Below are 17,163 nucleotides of genomic sequence, written 5' to 3'. Positions count from 1 at the left end.
AAAGGGTTATTTGTTTAAATCTCTGCAAAGGGGCTACCGCGAAAACCGAAATTCGTAAATTGCGGGGATCTTTTTCTTTTACTCTAATTAAGGCGTAATTAGAGTGACAGAGGCAGATGCCCGCAATTTGCGAACTTCGATTTTTGTGGCTATAACCCAGGGGGGGCACGGGACCAGAGTGATAATTGCTTTGTAACTGTAGATCTTACAATTATAATAAATACAGGAATAATTATTATGGGAATGCGTACAAATTGTCTGGGGTTCCGGTTTCAGTTCCAGTAAGTAGGTACTTTATTAGTACATTATTGTCGAGGTTCGGAAGTAGCTACTTGCAGGCTGAGGATTCGTTTTAAACGGACGACCTTGGGAGTCCGTTTAATTGAATCCGAAGCCAGCAAGTAGCCTTCCAGCCGAGTCATATATAGTGCTTTTCTCAAAAATGGTGCAAGAAATAGAAATATTTTACAGAAGCAACGTTCTAATTTTCCCAGAAAAAAATACAACCATTAAAAAAATTGCTTGCCGCCTTTAAAAAAAAAGAAGTGTATTTTTCTGCTGAAAATACGCCAACCTATTTGAGACACCTAAATAGTCGCGGTACCAACATTAAGCCTGTAACAGACTATCGCACCGCACCGCGACCTTGGAGCGTCGCACCCATAAGTGAGAGCGAGAAAGAGATATCTGTTTCTCGCTCTCACTTATGGGTGCGACGCTCCAAGGTCGCGGTGCGGTGCGATAGCCTGTTATAGGCTTTATAAAAATAAGTGCTGATCATCTGTTTGGCTGTTTAAGGGACCTATGCCTTCATTTGATATGGCCATTTAAAGTTTTAAAAAGTTTGGAACTCGTTAAATAATGGAATTTGTATGCGACATTGCAGTCCCGAAATCGAGACTGCAATGTTTTTAACTTTTTAATTTTTTGAATGACCATAAACTACGCACTTCGCGACCTATTTTTTAACCGGCAACGTCGACTTTGCCGTCCATTATTGAGAAAAGGTCATCTACTGCCCCACCACGTATAACATCCGTGTCAAAAACGTTCGGGAAAATCGCCATCTTTTCCGTAGACATTACAAATGTAAACACATTTACTGCCAAGAACACACTAGGTGGGTTCATTTTGTATTGGAAATGGGGCGTTTGACACTGAAAGTGTTGACGATTTGTAGGTATATATTTTTCTAAGACTTTAATTATACAAATTCTAAGAAGTAGAAGGTATTAACATGCGTATAAAGTACCTATACAATATCTTGGCTTGTAAGTCCGTTTATTTTATGTTGTCCACAGGAAAACCGCATAACCTTAACCTCATACTAAAGAAGTTTTTCGTTGGGCGTCGTTGGTAACGCCGTTGAATCTGTCAATTTCCTTGATAAAATGAGTGACATTCGCCGCTGCATTACTGCCGCGATTGAGCCGTTTATCCCGTAACTGCAGGCTGTAATACGAAGTATTTTTGTTCGCAGGTCGTGGAACCCCCTCCCGGCCCTCCCCCCGCCTACGACACCGTGGTCGACTGCCCCGCCGAACCGAAGGACTGTTCCTTACAAGTAAAACATATTACAAAACAGTCTTTTTATACTAGCTTTTATCGCTGACTGTACTTTTTTTTCAACAGGCATCTAATACTCATCAAGACAACTCTAACAACCCAAACACAATTAGATTGCGTTGTTTTATCACAGAGTTCCCATGGCCACTTCCTGTGTCCATCATCAGACCAGCTCGACGATAGCATAACATTGCATTGTCACCCAAATTACTTATATATTATGTGAAGTTTCAGCTCAATTGAAAATGGGTAGTGGATATAACTTAGCTTGCAATATTTGAGCAGAACATACATACAATACAAACTTTGCAAATTAAATAAAAGCTTATAAATACAGCGGAAAATCATACCCTATCGCACAGTAAATAAGGTTTATATTTCCAGGAGGTGACAACAGAGTCTTGCAGCCGCTGCAAGCCGCGCTGCGACAGCGGGCTGCCGTCATACGAAGCTGCCGTGATGCTGAAAGACACTAAGTTATAATCCCGCGTGAACCCCACCAGCACCCTACTCTTTCTAAGTAATACAGTTAGAAGAAGATGGGTAGTGCACATGGTGTCGTGGCACATTTTTTAGGCAACTGAGCCTCTTATATAGTGTGCTGTATGTAGATTTGTACAGTTTGTGTAGAATACAACAGGCAGGCTTTAGATAGCTCTTATGTTGGAAAACGCGACCGATTAACCCCGTCAGACACAAGAAAAGCTCTGCGATGGGCTCTGGTAGCGCTCTGTATGTATGTGTCTGTATGTTTGTGTGTGGTATAGAAGACAACATAGCCCTGCAACTGTAAACCCCGTTGAAAGACACTACCCCAGCAAACACTTTGAGTAAAAAAATAGCGATGGCCTATAGTAGCGTGCCGTATGCACAATATAGAAATCAACAGGGTTATTGACCAATTGCAATGGAGCCAGCGCGATGCTCAAAAATACCAATGTTATGATCGCGCCAAAGCAACCCCAGGCATACGCCTTAATTAAGCAATGACCTCGGGTAGTTTTGTCCGAATCAGTCGCAAAATTGCACATTAAGAAATAGACTAAGTTTTGACGAGCGTTTTTATACCTGAGTTGGGTACGCAGTTAATCCAAGTAGTCAGTTAATCAATCCCAGTCACTAAAACATGAAAAGTAACTATACCTTGGATAGAACCTCGTATGCTATTTACTCTATATCGCGCAACGCTATCGATTCACTACTAAAGTGTCAGCCTATATCGCGTGCACTCGGCTTCAACGGCAATCCTCAAATCGTGATAAAAGACTTCTAGTGCTATTATTTCACCTGTTTGAACACAGAGACTCGAACGCCAACCCGACTGACCCGAGGATAGCGGAACGCATGCTAAAAGCTGACGCCGCCATCAATTAGTTTTTACCGATATATGGCAGCTGGCGTTAGCCTCGAACGTGCGTTTAGTGGCCGAGGCATACGCGCCAGTCTGAATGTGAACTTCCCCAACATTCCCCAGTACGAAATCCTGACTTATTAAATCGCTAGTCTAGAACTTCGTAGCTACGCTACTCGATAGCGCGCTAAGCTATCGATTCATCACGGCTAAGTGTCAGACTATGTCGCGTGCACTCGGCGTCATCGGCAATCCTCAAATCGTGATAAGACTCCGAGTGTTTGTTATTCCTGTTTATCCAACGAAGATGACTCGAACTTTAAAGAGTTTTTTACTCCCTTTGAATTTAGTAACTGACGAGAGGGACGCAGGCATTGCATCCATCATGTCTGACGTAGTGACGTATTGCGGTGTACCTTGTGGTCCGTTATTACAACCCCTTTGGTGTTGCGGGTGTCCATGGGCGACGGTAATCGCTTACCATCAGGGGATTCGTGCTCTTTTCGCCTCCTATATCATAAAAAAATACATGAAGGTGTAACAACCTATTAAGCTGTACTAATGTGACTGTCACATCGAAACGTAGAATAATGCCGTAAACCTCCTAAACATTACCTACCATGCCAAAACATTGTCTCTCATTGACATAAAATATATCTATGGAAGGGCCTTACGGGCAATAAGAATGGGGCCAGTCACGCACACGAATTCGAGCCAATCGTGCAGTCTAACGCCACAACGCGATTAGTTGATGAGTTCGCATCACGCGTGCGATTGGTCGACACTAGACTGCACGATTAAATAGCTCGAGTTCGTGAGTGAGACCGCTGAACTATTTAGCACAGGGGTGCCAATCAAAAACCAGTCTTAACAAGGTTGCTACGAGTATTGATTACTACACTTTTATTGGATCACTAAGAAGGCTTATTAGTGCCCGCTCCTTAGATATATTTATGTCAATGTTGTCTCTGCATTCGACTCGCATCGCTAGGTTTCCATTGGAATAAAGCCCAGTCACCTTCCTTCCAACAACAAATCCTAGCTGCTTAAGAGTAACCTCACGATCCGCATTTCATATATCTGCGATACGACGCGACGAGAGAATGGAATGTATTTTAAATTCAATTTCGGGAATGTGTTATTTGGTTAGGGGATTGACTCGAAAATAAGACTAATTTCTCTGTGAGCTATAGATCTCGCGTGTCTATATTGGCATAGTTTAAACCTCAATAAATGTATAGCTCTACCATTTTCAAACTATATCAAACACTGAATCCATATGAATTTTGAATCTGTTTCCAAAAATTCACGAGAATGCATTGCGGAAAAAATAGGTACATTGCTTCTCACTGCTGCTCTTGCTCTTCTGTTTTTATGTGCCATTATTTTTAAAAAGCTCATACACAGTATCTCGTCAATTACAAAATACAAATGAACCGATTATGATTTCATGACACCATGGAAAATATTGGTCAGATGGGAAAGGGAACAACTCATTTTGCCTGAGGCAAGAGGACCAGGCCGCGTAGCCAACGTGCCGATCGCTTACGCTCCGTAGCGATCGAAACGCAACTGTCACTGTCACACTAATATGGAAGAGAGATAGAGAGACATAAAGCGATTCGATGGCGAAGCGATAGCGATTATCACCTTGGCTAGGCCGCCAGTATGAAAACTCCACACAAGTGTTCCTCTTATCCTTATGCTCCCCACCTGACCTTTGTTAATTTTCGGTGTACATATCCTAATTCCGTAAAATCCTCAAACTCCAAACAAGCAAAACTCCAACAAAACGCGGATTACCATACACTAAAAAGTTCTGACGTGAGCTCAGCGTTAAAGCCTAACAATAAATTGTGAGGGGCCTTCATAATATTCCCGTGCCTTTGTCTGCGGCGTCTCGGCGTGAATAGTTTCTAGAAGGATCTAGGTCGTACCACGGTACGGGTATGTGAGATTTCTGCCTAGTGGTGAAAACTCGAGCTAGGTACGCGAGTTTGAATTAGAAGAACTCAGTTCAGAAAATCTTGATTCAGATTTAAACCTTCTGTGGATGCACAATCGGTCAGCAAAAAATGATTGATTGTAATAGAGAGGTAAAGAAGACTCGAGTCTCTATCCTATTACTAGTAGCAGGTTTAAAACAACTAAACCATGGCGACTGGAGTCAATAAGTCCGTATATTTAGTTGCTTAAGTGGAGTTCCAAGGACTTTGACTCTAAAGCCTTTTACAAACTCTATTATTTCTGTCAGCAACTAAGATTACGTTGAGTAGGTACTTTGTTACATGATCCAATCAAAGTGTAGTAATCAATATTCGTAGCAAGCTTGTTAAGACTGGTTTTTGATTGGCAATTAACGGCGTTCACTGTTTATCAGGAATTACTTTGGCTTTCCGGTGGTTACATTTACCCTGGCACCTAGCTGCGCATGATGGTCGCAGTTATTAACCGCATCCATCATACAGTATTATCAGTTTAAAGATCAACAAGAGATTGTATTTTCTCTGCGATGATTAACGACATAGAAACCCTATAGCTGCGATATATGCATAAAATATAGGGTCCCAAAGTAAAAGTACAATCATCTCTGCGCAAATGGAAATGGAAACCTTTCGTGTGTTCTGTATTGAAATAATAAAAAAAAAACTCCCTCCTATACACATATTCAGAATCGCTTTTGATACAATTCGGTACACAACACAACCGTCTTGAAACTTTGTTTTTGGGTTGCACAGTTTTAGCAAAACTATAAGTGGAGTCTCCAGAGTCGTACTGTCCGAAGTGTCTTCTTGAATCTTATCTCTCGTTGAACACTCCTTGTTTGTAACCGAAGTATGCCATTCATTTGTATCTGTTATTAGATATGGTTTTAAATAATAAAATAGACGTAATAAAATAAATAATCATAATTATATATTGCTTTAATGTAAACTTGGTTCGCCGCAAACTTATTTAGTTGCAACTTATATAGGTAATTTTACACTTAAGAACATTTTTACACATCAATTGCCGTACATATAGATTCATTATTAGTGTCATATTTATGAGTCAAACAATACTTAGAGTTAAGATGCAGATTATTTTTTACCTATTCCTACTCCTACCAGTTAATTTGACCGTTTCACGAATAGCTATTAAATGTATCTTTGAGCTTATTTCCTTTAGATCCCATCCTATAGACCTCCGTTAGCTTAAATGTCATTATATATAAATTTCCATGTTTATTTCACTTGTTTGGCCATTACTAACGGAGTACTAAAGGCTTTAGAAGTTTAGGTTAGGCTTTAGAATATAACACCGTCTTATGACTAGAATAAGATTAGTATAGGTTCGTAATGATGACCAGCACATTCTTTTTATTAATATTAATTTTGTAATGTTTCATAATAAAGCTTGTTACTTCAGAATAAGAATGTATACTATGTAGGTATGTTTTTTGTCAAATGTCGTACAACGGTATTTCATTTTGGTATAGTATGAAAAGTTGGAGTTTTCTTTTTGCACTATTTTATAAAATATCATTTTAATTTTTAGATTCCACACTTTCATATTCTAAATGTGTTCCAAATACAAACTCCATGACGGGTCAATTAATTTTTAAAATGTTAGTTGCAAGTCTTTAAATATGTATATAATTAGGCAAAATTGTATTTTTAACTGGCGATAAATTAACCAAAATTAATGAAATAAAGGAGTAGATAAATACAACTGTTTCATTTGTTACTGACATCCTTTATGAGTACTTACACTTACACTCTGTTATATCCGAGATATTTTTACCACGAATTAATAAACAAGCGTGTAACCTACCCCTATGCCATAACGCGATAATCTCAATCAATTTTCATTAAAAAGAATCCGGTTAGGGGAATTAATTACGCAATACCTTTACAAATGTAATTTTCTGTGACCGAATTAAATAAAAATATTAGAGAGCAACCATAATAATATGGGGCATTATCTATGAAAAGGGACCTTATTGTCGATGGCGCTTACGCCGCACAGCGTCGCGCGGCATTGTATTTATATCGGAGCATCGTTAATAATGGCGTAAGCGCCATCGACAATAAGGTCCCCTTTCATAGAAAACGTCACATATTTTCTATTTAAGCCCAATATTATCGGCGAGACAAAAGCTCATCGCTTCCGCTAGGTTGGCCACGTAGTAAGAATGGATGAGGATCGCGGCGCTAAGGTATGTATCTGGGACGCTCGGTAGGGCGAAGGCCGAGCGGGATCCTAGGTATCGCTGGGGTGATGAGGTTGAAGTTGAAGCGGACTTGCGTGATCTTCAAGCCGATAACTGGCGGGAGATTGCGCAGGATCGAGACAACTGGCGTTTACTCGTGTCGGAGGCCAAGACTCATTTTGGGTCGCTACGCCATTAAGTAATAGTAGTACTATTTAGAGATAAGTAAATTTTGGCAATTATCCAACAAAATATAAAACGTATTTGTTTCTGTATACAAAACCGTGGTTATTATAAACAAAATGCAGTCGATGTACAATCCCAACAAAGTTGTGCAAGCCGCGACCACGGCTCCTCAATAGAACCGTTCAAGTTTTTTAATATCTCATCCATTTCTGCGGTTGGTCACGCTCTTATGAGCTTCCACCGAAAGTTCTATTTACAATATTCCATCAGCAAACGATAGCCAAGTTTACATTACCAATTTAAATTCAAAATGGCTTATGTATCTTGAAACCCCAGTGCTCTTACATCATTGTGGTTTTGTGTGTTACAGATGATCCCGTTTGATTTACTAATGCATTTGGGTGCATCAATGGGGTTTATTTGCAATACCTATATCGCTTGAATCGCTTTAGTAATGTTAATGGCGCTTTTGTGGGATCCCTTTGCGTGAATGACTTGACCATTAGCAAGATTATATTCGGAACTCGGTCTATCGAGGGTCAATTAAATCTATGCGTATTCGACTTCACCCGAAGAAAAAATTGGCATTCTCGGGGCTAATAAGGTAAAGCAAATATACCTAGTAGGCGAAGCAACTTGAACTTTGATTTACAAGTATTTATTTGACTCGAAAGCGAAATCTGTCTTCCGTCTGTCTACCATTAATGGGTCGTGTTTTTTGTAAAATGTACGTTTGCTCAATAAGCGTAACGTAAGGTACCTATTACATTCGTTGTCCGAAAAAATAACTACCTATCTGAAACTTTAGTTCATGCCAAATGCTAGGTTCGCCAAACTAAGTATTAGGTACATATAAGTATAGATACCTACATAAAGCTCAGCATTTCCCTAATATTCAGAGACCATACTTTTATATCTGCAACGCAGGCTTCGTCAGGTAAACACAAATTTACAATCAGCTACAGGCATCGTCACAAAAAACTACAGCGATAAAATCCGCAACAGGCTTCGTCAACTCACTTACTCTAAAAATACACATTAATAAGAATAAGAAACAAAAATCCCACCAAAAACATTTTCATGTAAAATGTTGCCAAGACGAAACCATAAGGCTCGCACTGACAAAAAGTTATCAGATCTCTTGTAGAGCCAAGCTTTTAACTCTACAGGCCCTACCTACACAGACTCTACACCTTAGTCAAAATATGTGGCTTGGCCAAGTCCACTATTGACATCATATCCCGAGAGTTTTGTTTATCTGGTATAATCCAAACCTAAGTTAAGAGGGTTCAAAAAAACGACGAAGCGCTTCGAGAAAAGGTAGGTAGTGCCCTTGCGCTTCGCTTTGCTCGTCTTGGCGGGGGCACTACCGTGCCCCCAGATTACACAAAGCGGCCAAGTGCGAGTCGGACTCGCCCATGAAGGGTTCCGTATTTAGGCGATTTATGACGTATAAAAAAAAACTACTTACTAGATCTTGTTCAAACCAATTTTCGGTGGAAGTTTACATGGTAATGTACATCATATATTTTTTTTAGTTTTATCATTCTCTTATTTTAGAAGTTACTGGGGGGGGGACACTCATTTTACCACTTTGGAAGTATCTCTCGCGCAAACTATTCAGTTTAGAAAAAAATGATATTAGAAACCTCAATATCATTTTTGAAGACCTATCCATAGATACCCCACACGTATGAGTTTGATGAAAAAACAATTTTTGAGTTTCAGTTCGAAGTATGGGGAACCCCAAAAATTTATTGTTTTTTTTCTATTTTTGTGTGAAAATCTTAATGCGGTTCACAGAATACATCTACTTACCAAGTTTCAACAGTATAGTTCTTATAGTTTCGAAGAAAAGTGGCTGTGACATACGGACGGACAGACAGACGGACAGACAGACAGACATGACGAATCTATAAGGGTTCCGTTTTTTGCCATTTGGCTACGGAACCCTAAAAAACCAACAAATAAAATACACCCTCCAACTCACCGCCAGCAGGCAGTGTATCCAGCAGGCTGGCCGCATTTCCCCGTTGAATAGCGATTCTAATAGTATGTATGTAGAGTAAATTATTTTTAACGACATCGTCTGGGACGTCTCGTTTCCCGAGCCAATTATACGCATACTATGTTACAGCCAACTATCGGGTCAACGAAACATCTCGATCGCAAATTTGCTTGTAAGCACATTGCTGATATAACCTGTGAGACCTCATATTTGTAACACGAAGAGAACAGGAGGTCGATTCTAATTTAACAATCTGTTATGGTTTTAATATGACCTTGACCATCGTGATAGTGATTGGCGTTGGCGCGCATCTCTTTCATTTTATTTCGAAAGCACCAATCAGCGGCAGCGATCTTCAAGCGACCTTGAAGATCGCTGCCGCTGATTGGTGCTCGTAATCGACGTAAGCTCAAAACCGTACCATGTTGTTAAATCTGATTCGGGCTCCAGTAACATCAGAAACCCAGTCTAAAGGCATACTGTCGATTCTCAAAGATAATTTTAATATCTAAAAACTGCACTGTTTAAAATTGGTCATAAAATTAAATTAAAATAGGCGATTTTTCAGTCCCTAGTTAAACAGACGGACAGGATTTATTCCATTGATAACACGATTTTCATAACTTAATTCGTTGGGATAATTATCGGACGAGTTAGTCTCTCCCCAGATATATCGACGTGCATTCGGCAAAAGCCGATAGGAAAAAGCTTTATGTCCGAAAAAGTTGTTGATGCGTCGGCAGGTGCCGGCCGCTTTACATATAAAACGCTCACGCCCTGCCCGGGAAACGCGCCTGTGTGATGAAGCCTTAAGGGTTCCCCACATATGTCGACGCGGAATCGGCAAAAACCGATAAGAAAAAACTTTGTCTGCGCCGCAATAAGAAATAAGAGCGAAAAAGTCATCGTTCTGCTCGGCTCACAGCAAGTGTATATCATAGTTTCGGACACGTACTCGATGTGAGCCGAGCAGAACGATGACTTTTTCGCTCTTATTTCTTATTGCGGCGCAGACATAAAGTTTTTTCTTATCGGATTTTGCCGATTCCGCGTCGACATATGTGAAGGAACCCTTAAGGTTCTGTCACACAGGCGCGTTTCCCGGGCGGGGCGTGAGCGTTTTATATGTAAAAGCGGCGCGCCCCGCTCACGCACCGCCCGGAAAACGCGCCTGTGTGACGAAGCCTTTAAATGCTAACTGAAAAATTGGCCCTAAGAAAGGTACATTGATTGCTTAAGCGAAGCAATGAGGCGAGACGCGGGTATACTTCGTTCTTCAATTATTATTGATTACCTATAACATTTTGATGGAGCTATAAACTAATTAGAAGTAACCTGCGAATCCTGCCCTAGTAGCACGGTCGCATTTTTATCATTTATCACCATGCCTGTCACGTTCTGTCACGTCAAGTATGTAAGTGCGAAAGTGACGGGCTTAGTGATAGTGGATAAAAAATGGAACCGTGCTGAGCCCGCTGAGATGTGTAAAGATGAAGGAATGTCACGTGGCCAGGAAAACCGGAATTCGTACACAGATCAAAAACGTTGCCTGAACTGTGTTTTATAAGAATTTCATTCCGCTTCCGATACTGATATTTTCTCTTTGTGTGACGGTGACTGCATGGAACGAAAAATGTATAGAAATTTTTGGACACTTTTTTGTCCTAACGATAACGGAATCAAAAGAGCTCGTGATTCAGAGTAGTAATGACATAGGTAAGTACATTTCCAAATAAAAAGGTGTAGTGTAGGTACAACTTTAAATATAATGGCCTAGGGTAAACGTATGCAACACATAAGTAAATGTTTGGGTAAAGTTTTACCCGGTAAACGAAACGTGCCAACAGGGTTAACAGGGTGCCTTGAAGTTTTAACAACGGGCGCTACAGGCGTGCACATAGTTAAACTAGCTGTTGATCAAAACCTAATCAAGAGGGAGATAACCACTTGGTAATAGTAAAGGGACCCTAGCCAAGATGACAATCGTACATCGACAAACATCATAAACGAAAAGTAATTATATCGGTACAGGCTCCGTAGACAACATGTCAATCGCTAACGCTCCGTAGCGAACGAAACGCAACTGTCACTGTCACACTAATATGGAAGAGTGATAGCGATTGTCACCTTGGCTAGGCCACCAGGATGACAGTTACTACGAAAAGTCACGTGACTATTTCCATACATTATTTACCACCTTGGTGGAAAAATGGCGTAATCACAATGTTTGTTTCTAGTGTCTGGAGTGGTATCCATCAACCTGTCAAGTTTCGATTGTCGTTTTCTATCAACGATTGTCATGAAAGCCCCCAGGTAATTAAAACCTGTCAATATCACTTATAAATTAAATCTCTATTCAGAATAGGGCTGCTTAATATCACAGAGAACGCTAACTGCCGTTTGGAAAACTGTTTACTTGAAGAGTAATGGAGTGGAAATAAATTATTATTGTAATGCTTCGATTTCACGCAAAACTAATTAATTATACTAGCACGAAACGATTAATGTTTCGCGTCGCGTTGTTTATCCGCGGGTTCAGTTTTAAACAGGTCATAGAGATGGTCCTGGTAATGTACTGTACGATATAAGTATGTACCTGATATGGGTATACACAGTTTTATTTATTTATATAGCTTGACTTACAATAGTATACAACTATACTTGAATGGTATTTCAAATGATTTGCAATGACTTAAGCCCTAGAATTCTAAATTCATTGGTCTTCGAGAATTTGAGTGAAAAGTTTGAGAAAAAACCGCCGGTCGACCTAAAACTGGTGATTGTGAAAAAATTACCTACCTACACATACCTATTTGAATAGTAAAAATACATTTTCCTATAGCCAATGAACTTACTAAATTGCTTGAAATACAAAAACCTTTCAAACTAATTACCTACATAAATACGAAATTCAATTCTAAATTACCTGTCAAAGACATCCGTGCGAGCGAAATAATCGCAGGTACAGTCTCCAATGTGGCCATCATATATCGCTGCGGCCAACGTGCTCAAAAAGATCTGAACATGCACTTTAACGTCTTGATAATAGAGGCTTTTTTGTTCAAACATTTGTGAACACCTTGGCCGCGACTGTACTAAGTCACGTGGCAGTCTAAATGCATCTCGCAATTCAAAAACTGTAAAATGACGTCGTCGGACCGAAAATGGCTTGCTTGCTTTGCGGAATTCAAACCAGTGCTCGTGAAAATAGGATTTGAAATTGAACAAATAGAAAATCGCTAAAAGCATTGCTGTGCTGGCCATTTGATTCGATGTCATTTCTTATTCTTGCTGCTGACAGAGTAAACTTGAGAAGTACGTGCCTCTGGGGGTTTCAGGAATGAATAAAATTTGACTAGTGGTTCAGCTTTTATTACATAGATAAGGTGTGAAACCCATAAAATATAAGGAATCTACCAACTATTGGATTTTTTAAAGTGACACTTGGCGTAAAATGTTTGTGATTGTATTAAATAATAAATAAGTGAGCATGAAATAAAACGGAAACGAACATCACCGGTTGAAAAACCGAATATCGTTAGTGTTGTGTATCAACCAAGTGACATCCCTACAACGTTCTGGCATATAAATTGATAAGTTTTTATAACGACTAACTAAATTTGTGAAAAGTAACAAAGACAGATATAATAGGTATACCCTGTTCGTACAAACTAGCCAAGTCAGATCCCGAACTTTAATTAAGTACATCCCAAGTGACCTAGAATTTGGAACCCGGTATAGATCTCAATTCTGTTGCCGGCGAAGTTAACATCAACGACGCATATTCTTAATATTTAACTTAGCTCTCATTTCACATTATGTTTTTGATGGGATTCATTACTCAAATAATATCTACGTAGCTGCCTGTAGCTATATGCCCACCTCACCTGATGCCGGTAATACCAGCACAATGGCTCCTCAAGAGGCAGTCGCGAGCCCTCAGGGTGCTCCATCGAAGCCCCGCGAGACTTCGAGCCGTCTTCACTTGCTAAATCTAGGTGAGACGTTTACATCGGAAGTGAAACCATTTATAAAAATTAGGTATATCTATTTAATACTGAAATAAATGTTGAATTACTGTACCATTTTCACACATTAGTAGTATCCATACATTACGGTGCCAATCTCTCACTGGATTATTAAAACAGAGAAAGATATCACATTATTAAATTGTTGTACTTAATCGCGTAGATGTTGATGTCAACTTTAGCCAGTCTTCTCCGAGACCACGGAGACAACGCCGTCCTCGAAACGTCGGAGGTGAATCTTAAAACTTAAATACGCGATAAGTCCCGTTGTACAATTTAATAATGTGTAAAAATCGTGAAAGTTTAAATCATTTTAACAGATCGACTTCATTAAACTTAGGTATATGGTTTACAGGTTAAATGACGACTAAGTGAAAACACTAACTAAAGTTATATATGTAGTAAGAAAAGGAATCTTGAATATTAGAAAATCAAATGAAGAATTATCAAATCAACAACACGAAATAGTTAATCGTCAAATAGGATTTCAGTTGGTAGTATGTATATCACAAAATAGGTCTTATTCGAACACCCGTATCGGCCGTGTAGTGGTTAATGCTAAGCGGGCCAGGCAAACATTCACTCTCATCATGCTGATCATAAACAATATTTATACATTGTCAAATTGAGTAGTGAAACTCCAAGTGAACAGAAAAAAACCTGTTGACCGGCAATACCCTCAGCGCCAACAGTAGCGGATAAAACTACGCGTCATAAGTATGTATATGCCATTCTCGAAAAATTTAAAAAGTCGAAAAGTTACTGCCCGGGTGATTTATTCTAAGCTTACCAAATAACATCGTTCGCAGACGTTTCTGCTTGTTAAAAATTAATTCACGAATCGTTTTACAAAAAAAGATATTTTTCTGTACGTAAAACATTAGTAAATAGTTTTAAAAGCGAATATAAGTATTTATATTTGTACAGCTATTAGAGGGCGGCAGATACTTTAGTTGACAGACTGCACTTCGTTGCCAGGAAGCTGCTCGAGCCAGCAAACTATATTCTCTTCAGAAAGCATGAAAAGCGCCGTTAATTAAATCTCTTACTAAAATTAGCTGCGAAGCGAAGAGGCTGGTTAGCTTCGTTACAGGTTTTTATCTATTTTTAAAATGGCGCTGTCGGAGGTAACGGCACGGATTGAAAAGAGGATATTTTTTAAATGATTTAATGGTAAGTTTTAAGCCATACTAAATTTAAACTTGGCAAAAATACTTCGGCTGAACACTATTAACTATCGAAAATACGACGCAGCCGAAAGGTTTGGCAGTTTTTTGGCCGAAACCGAACCTTCGACCAAAACGTGAGATTTATGCCGATAGGTACCGAAACCGAAGCTTCGGTCGAACCCTAATAATAAAATTATAATTACTAGATTGTTTTCCTCTCTACGTACCGTGACTTTCTGCTAACACTTAATTAAAATGTTTTTTTTAATGCATATCAATGTCAATATAACTGACGCTAATAGCTTAGATTTAATGCCTTCAGACATGAATTTCATGATTTCATGATTTTCATTCAGAAACCTAAATTAGCCATGTCGAAAGCGACCTTTATGAAGTATGTATGTACATAACACAGGGCGTCGAAATTGCTATCGGTTGTCATAAGCTAATTACAACTTACTTTTCTTTTTCAGCCGATTGCATAATAGATGGCTACGCTTAAGCACTTCATTAAGTACATAATGAACAGTACCTAATCTAGACATATTCCGAAATTAACCATTGTAATTTAAATATGTAACATAATAATATTTTCACTACAGGTAAGTTGCGATCTTTTAAGGCAGATTTATCTCACATGAAACCGAATGTGTTCCTAAAAGTGCAAAAACTGTAATAATAATGTACAGGGGATCCGGTCACCTATGGCCACTTCCCTGAACATCCACCTTCCAAATTCCTTCATGGACCATTTTCTAGTTCGTCCGTTTACTTATCCGGCCATTTCCCCGATTGACCACTGCTGGAATTCCTTCTATGTCCAGTTCCCCGAACGGCCGTTATAAAAATTCCTTGTTTGTCCGATGGTACAAAGTTATTTTTAAAATGCAAAGTTCATAACAAAATACTACTTTACCACATAATTTTCCTCAATAATTGCACGGTCGGGTCGCACCGCCATCGACATGTGCTTTCCACTTTCGGCTCCTTGTTGCGTTGGCAAGTTAGCACCAAGCTAGTTACCTTAACAAGCAGGCCACGCCAAAAGTTTTATATCAACACGAGCTCACGTTGAAAATGAACTTAATTACAAGCACTTTAGAATTTAATTTGGAGTCAGTGTTGTGAATATAGGCTTTTTTGTAACGATGTTTCTCATGTCTCATATCAATACTCGTCTTATGTTAAAAATTAACCTTGTTACTAGCGATTTAAAGTTGAATTTGGAGTTAGTGTCGTGAAAGGATACGGCCTTTTGAAACTACATGTGTCATTTGGTTAGTTAGTCTCGTCTTGGAAGCTCTAATGGCTAATGGCTGTAGCTGCTTGCAAAGCATTAACAGCCAAGCATTGCAAACAAGCCAGCATTGCAATACTGCCCTCCTGCCGAACAGCGCTAACTAAATAACAAATGATTTTGAAAATATTCTCAGCTATAGAAACTAAAGTATAAGTTAGCAATGCATTTTCTTTTGAGATAGCGCTAGTTGGCTTAGTAGGGGAGAATACTAGGCCGAGATAAGATGAATTTGAACACCTTTCTATTTACCAAAGAAGACTCAAATTTTGTATTGAGACATATCATATCCCAGGAGTGTCCGGCATAGTCTAAACATTTTTGTAGACCCTTTGTATGTAGCTATATCGTATAGAATAGAAAAAACTTACTTTTACTTATAATTAACGCAGCTCATCCCAATTATATCTGAAACAAAAGAATCAAACTGTTAGTTTATTTCACACTTAGCGTATTTCGTTAATAAGCACAACATATAAAATTAAAAATGTATTCTTGAAGGCCTCAATGGCTCTTTCACACGTCAAAACAAGTGTATTTTCCCGGAAAACATACCAACTGAAAATGTCTCTATTATTTCACTTAAAAAGAAAAAACCTTTGCAATATATCATGTCACACAATCGAAATCGTCCGTCCGTCCATTTCAAATTGTCCGCGTCATATTTTTCCATCGACATCAAAGTGCCCTGATTTATTTATCTTTGTCAGGCTCGAATGAACAAAGAGTACAAAGACCAATAAGAAAGCTCCGCGGTCATTAACCGAAATTATGCCGGAGCTTGAATGATGACAACACTGCACAATTTATGACAAACCATTTTTTTCTTTCTCATTGAGTGTCGCGATTTTTTAAGGTGAAATTTTGTTAATGTTTCAATTATTTACGAATTTTATCACAGCTTCGCTCCGTATTTTATGAGCTTTTTAAAGGCAGGGACACACTTATCCTACGTACGCAACGTATGCAATGCATTATGACAATCTGAACCCTGAAAGTTATATGCTTAGAAACATACTTGTCATGCGTTGCGTTGCGTATGACAAGTATGTTTCTAAGCATACAAATTTTAGGGTGCAGATGTCATAATGCATTTTATACGTTGCGTACGTGGGATAAGTGTGTCCCGAGCTTAATTCTACCGTAGATATTCGTTCGTATGAATAAGATACTCACTAACCGCTGCCGCATGATTGATTTAAATATCCATGCTAAAATACACCTTTTAGACCTTGGAGCCTGCCGCGGAGGGACAGACAGACGGACACGGCGAAACTGTAACGGTTCCTAGTTAACTACGTAATTCTAAAAACGGAGCAATTTATATAGAAGTTTTCACTTTTGGTTGGAACAAAAGAAACGCACC

The 17,163-nt window shown here is 39.1% G+C and overlaps 2 protein-coding genes across 2 annotated transcripts in view; one reads left to right on the top strand and one right to left on the bottom strand.

Annotated features, from left to right (window-relative positions):
- LOC134655416 (uncharacterized) overlaps positions 1–2,075 on the top strand; it is a 38,176-nt gene extending 36,101 nt beyond the window's left edge. Inside the window, exons 3-4 of the mRNA XM_063510880.1 lie at positions 1,481–1,564; positions 1,951–2,075. Coding sequence (XP_063366950.1) covers positions 1,481–1,564; positions 1,951–2,049 — 183 coding nt within the window. The 3' untranslated portion in view covers positions 2,050–2,075. The remainder of the gene's footprint in view (positions 1–1,480; positions 1,565–1,950) is intronic.
- The window catches only part of LOC134655382 (probable beta-hexosaminidase fdl), a 103,429-nt gene extending 87,244 nt beyond the window's left edge, over positions 1–16,185 (bottom strand). Inside the window, exon 1 of the mRNA XM_063510841.1 lies at positions 16,169–16,185. The gene's annotated coding sequence lies outside the window, so the exon portion shown is untranslated. The remainder of the gene's footprint in view (positions 1–16,168) is intronic.
- Between the last annotated feature and the right edge of the window lie 978 nt (positions 16,186–17,163).

The sequence above is a fragment of the Cydia amplana genome, chromosome 16, assembly GCF_948474715.1.
Source record: "Cydia amplana chromosome 16, ilCydAmpl1.1, whole genome shotgun sequence".
Lineage (NCBI taxonomy): Eukaryota > Metazoa > Arthropoda > Insecta > Lepidoptera > Tortricidae > Cydia > Cydia amplana.
Note: the sequence above shows the minus strand (reverse complement) of the source record. Positions and strands in the feature narration are given on the sequence as shown.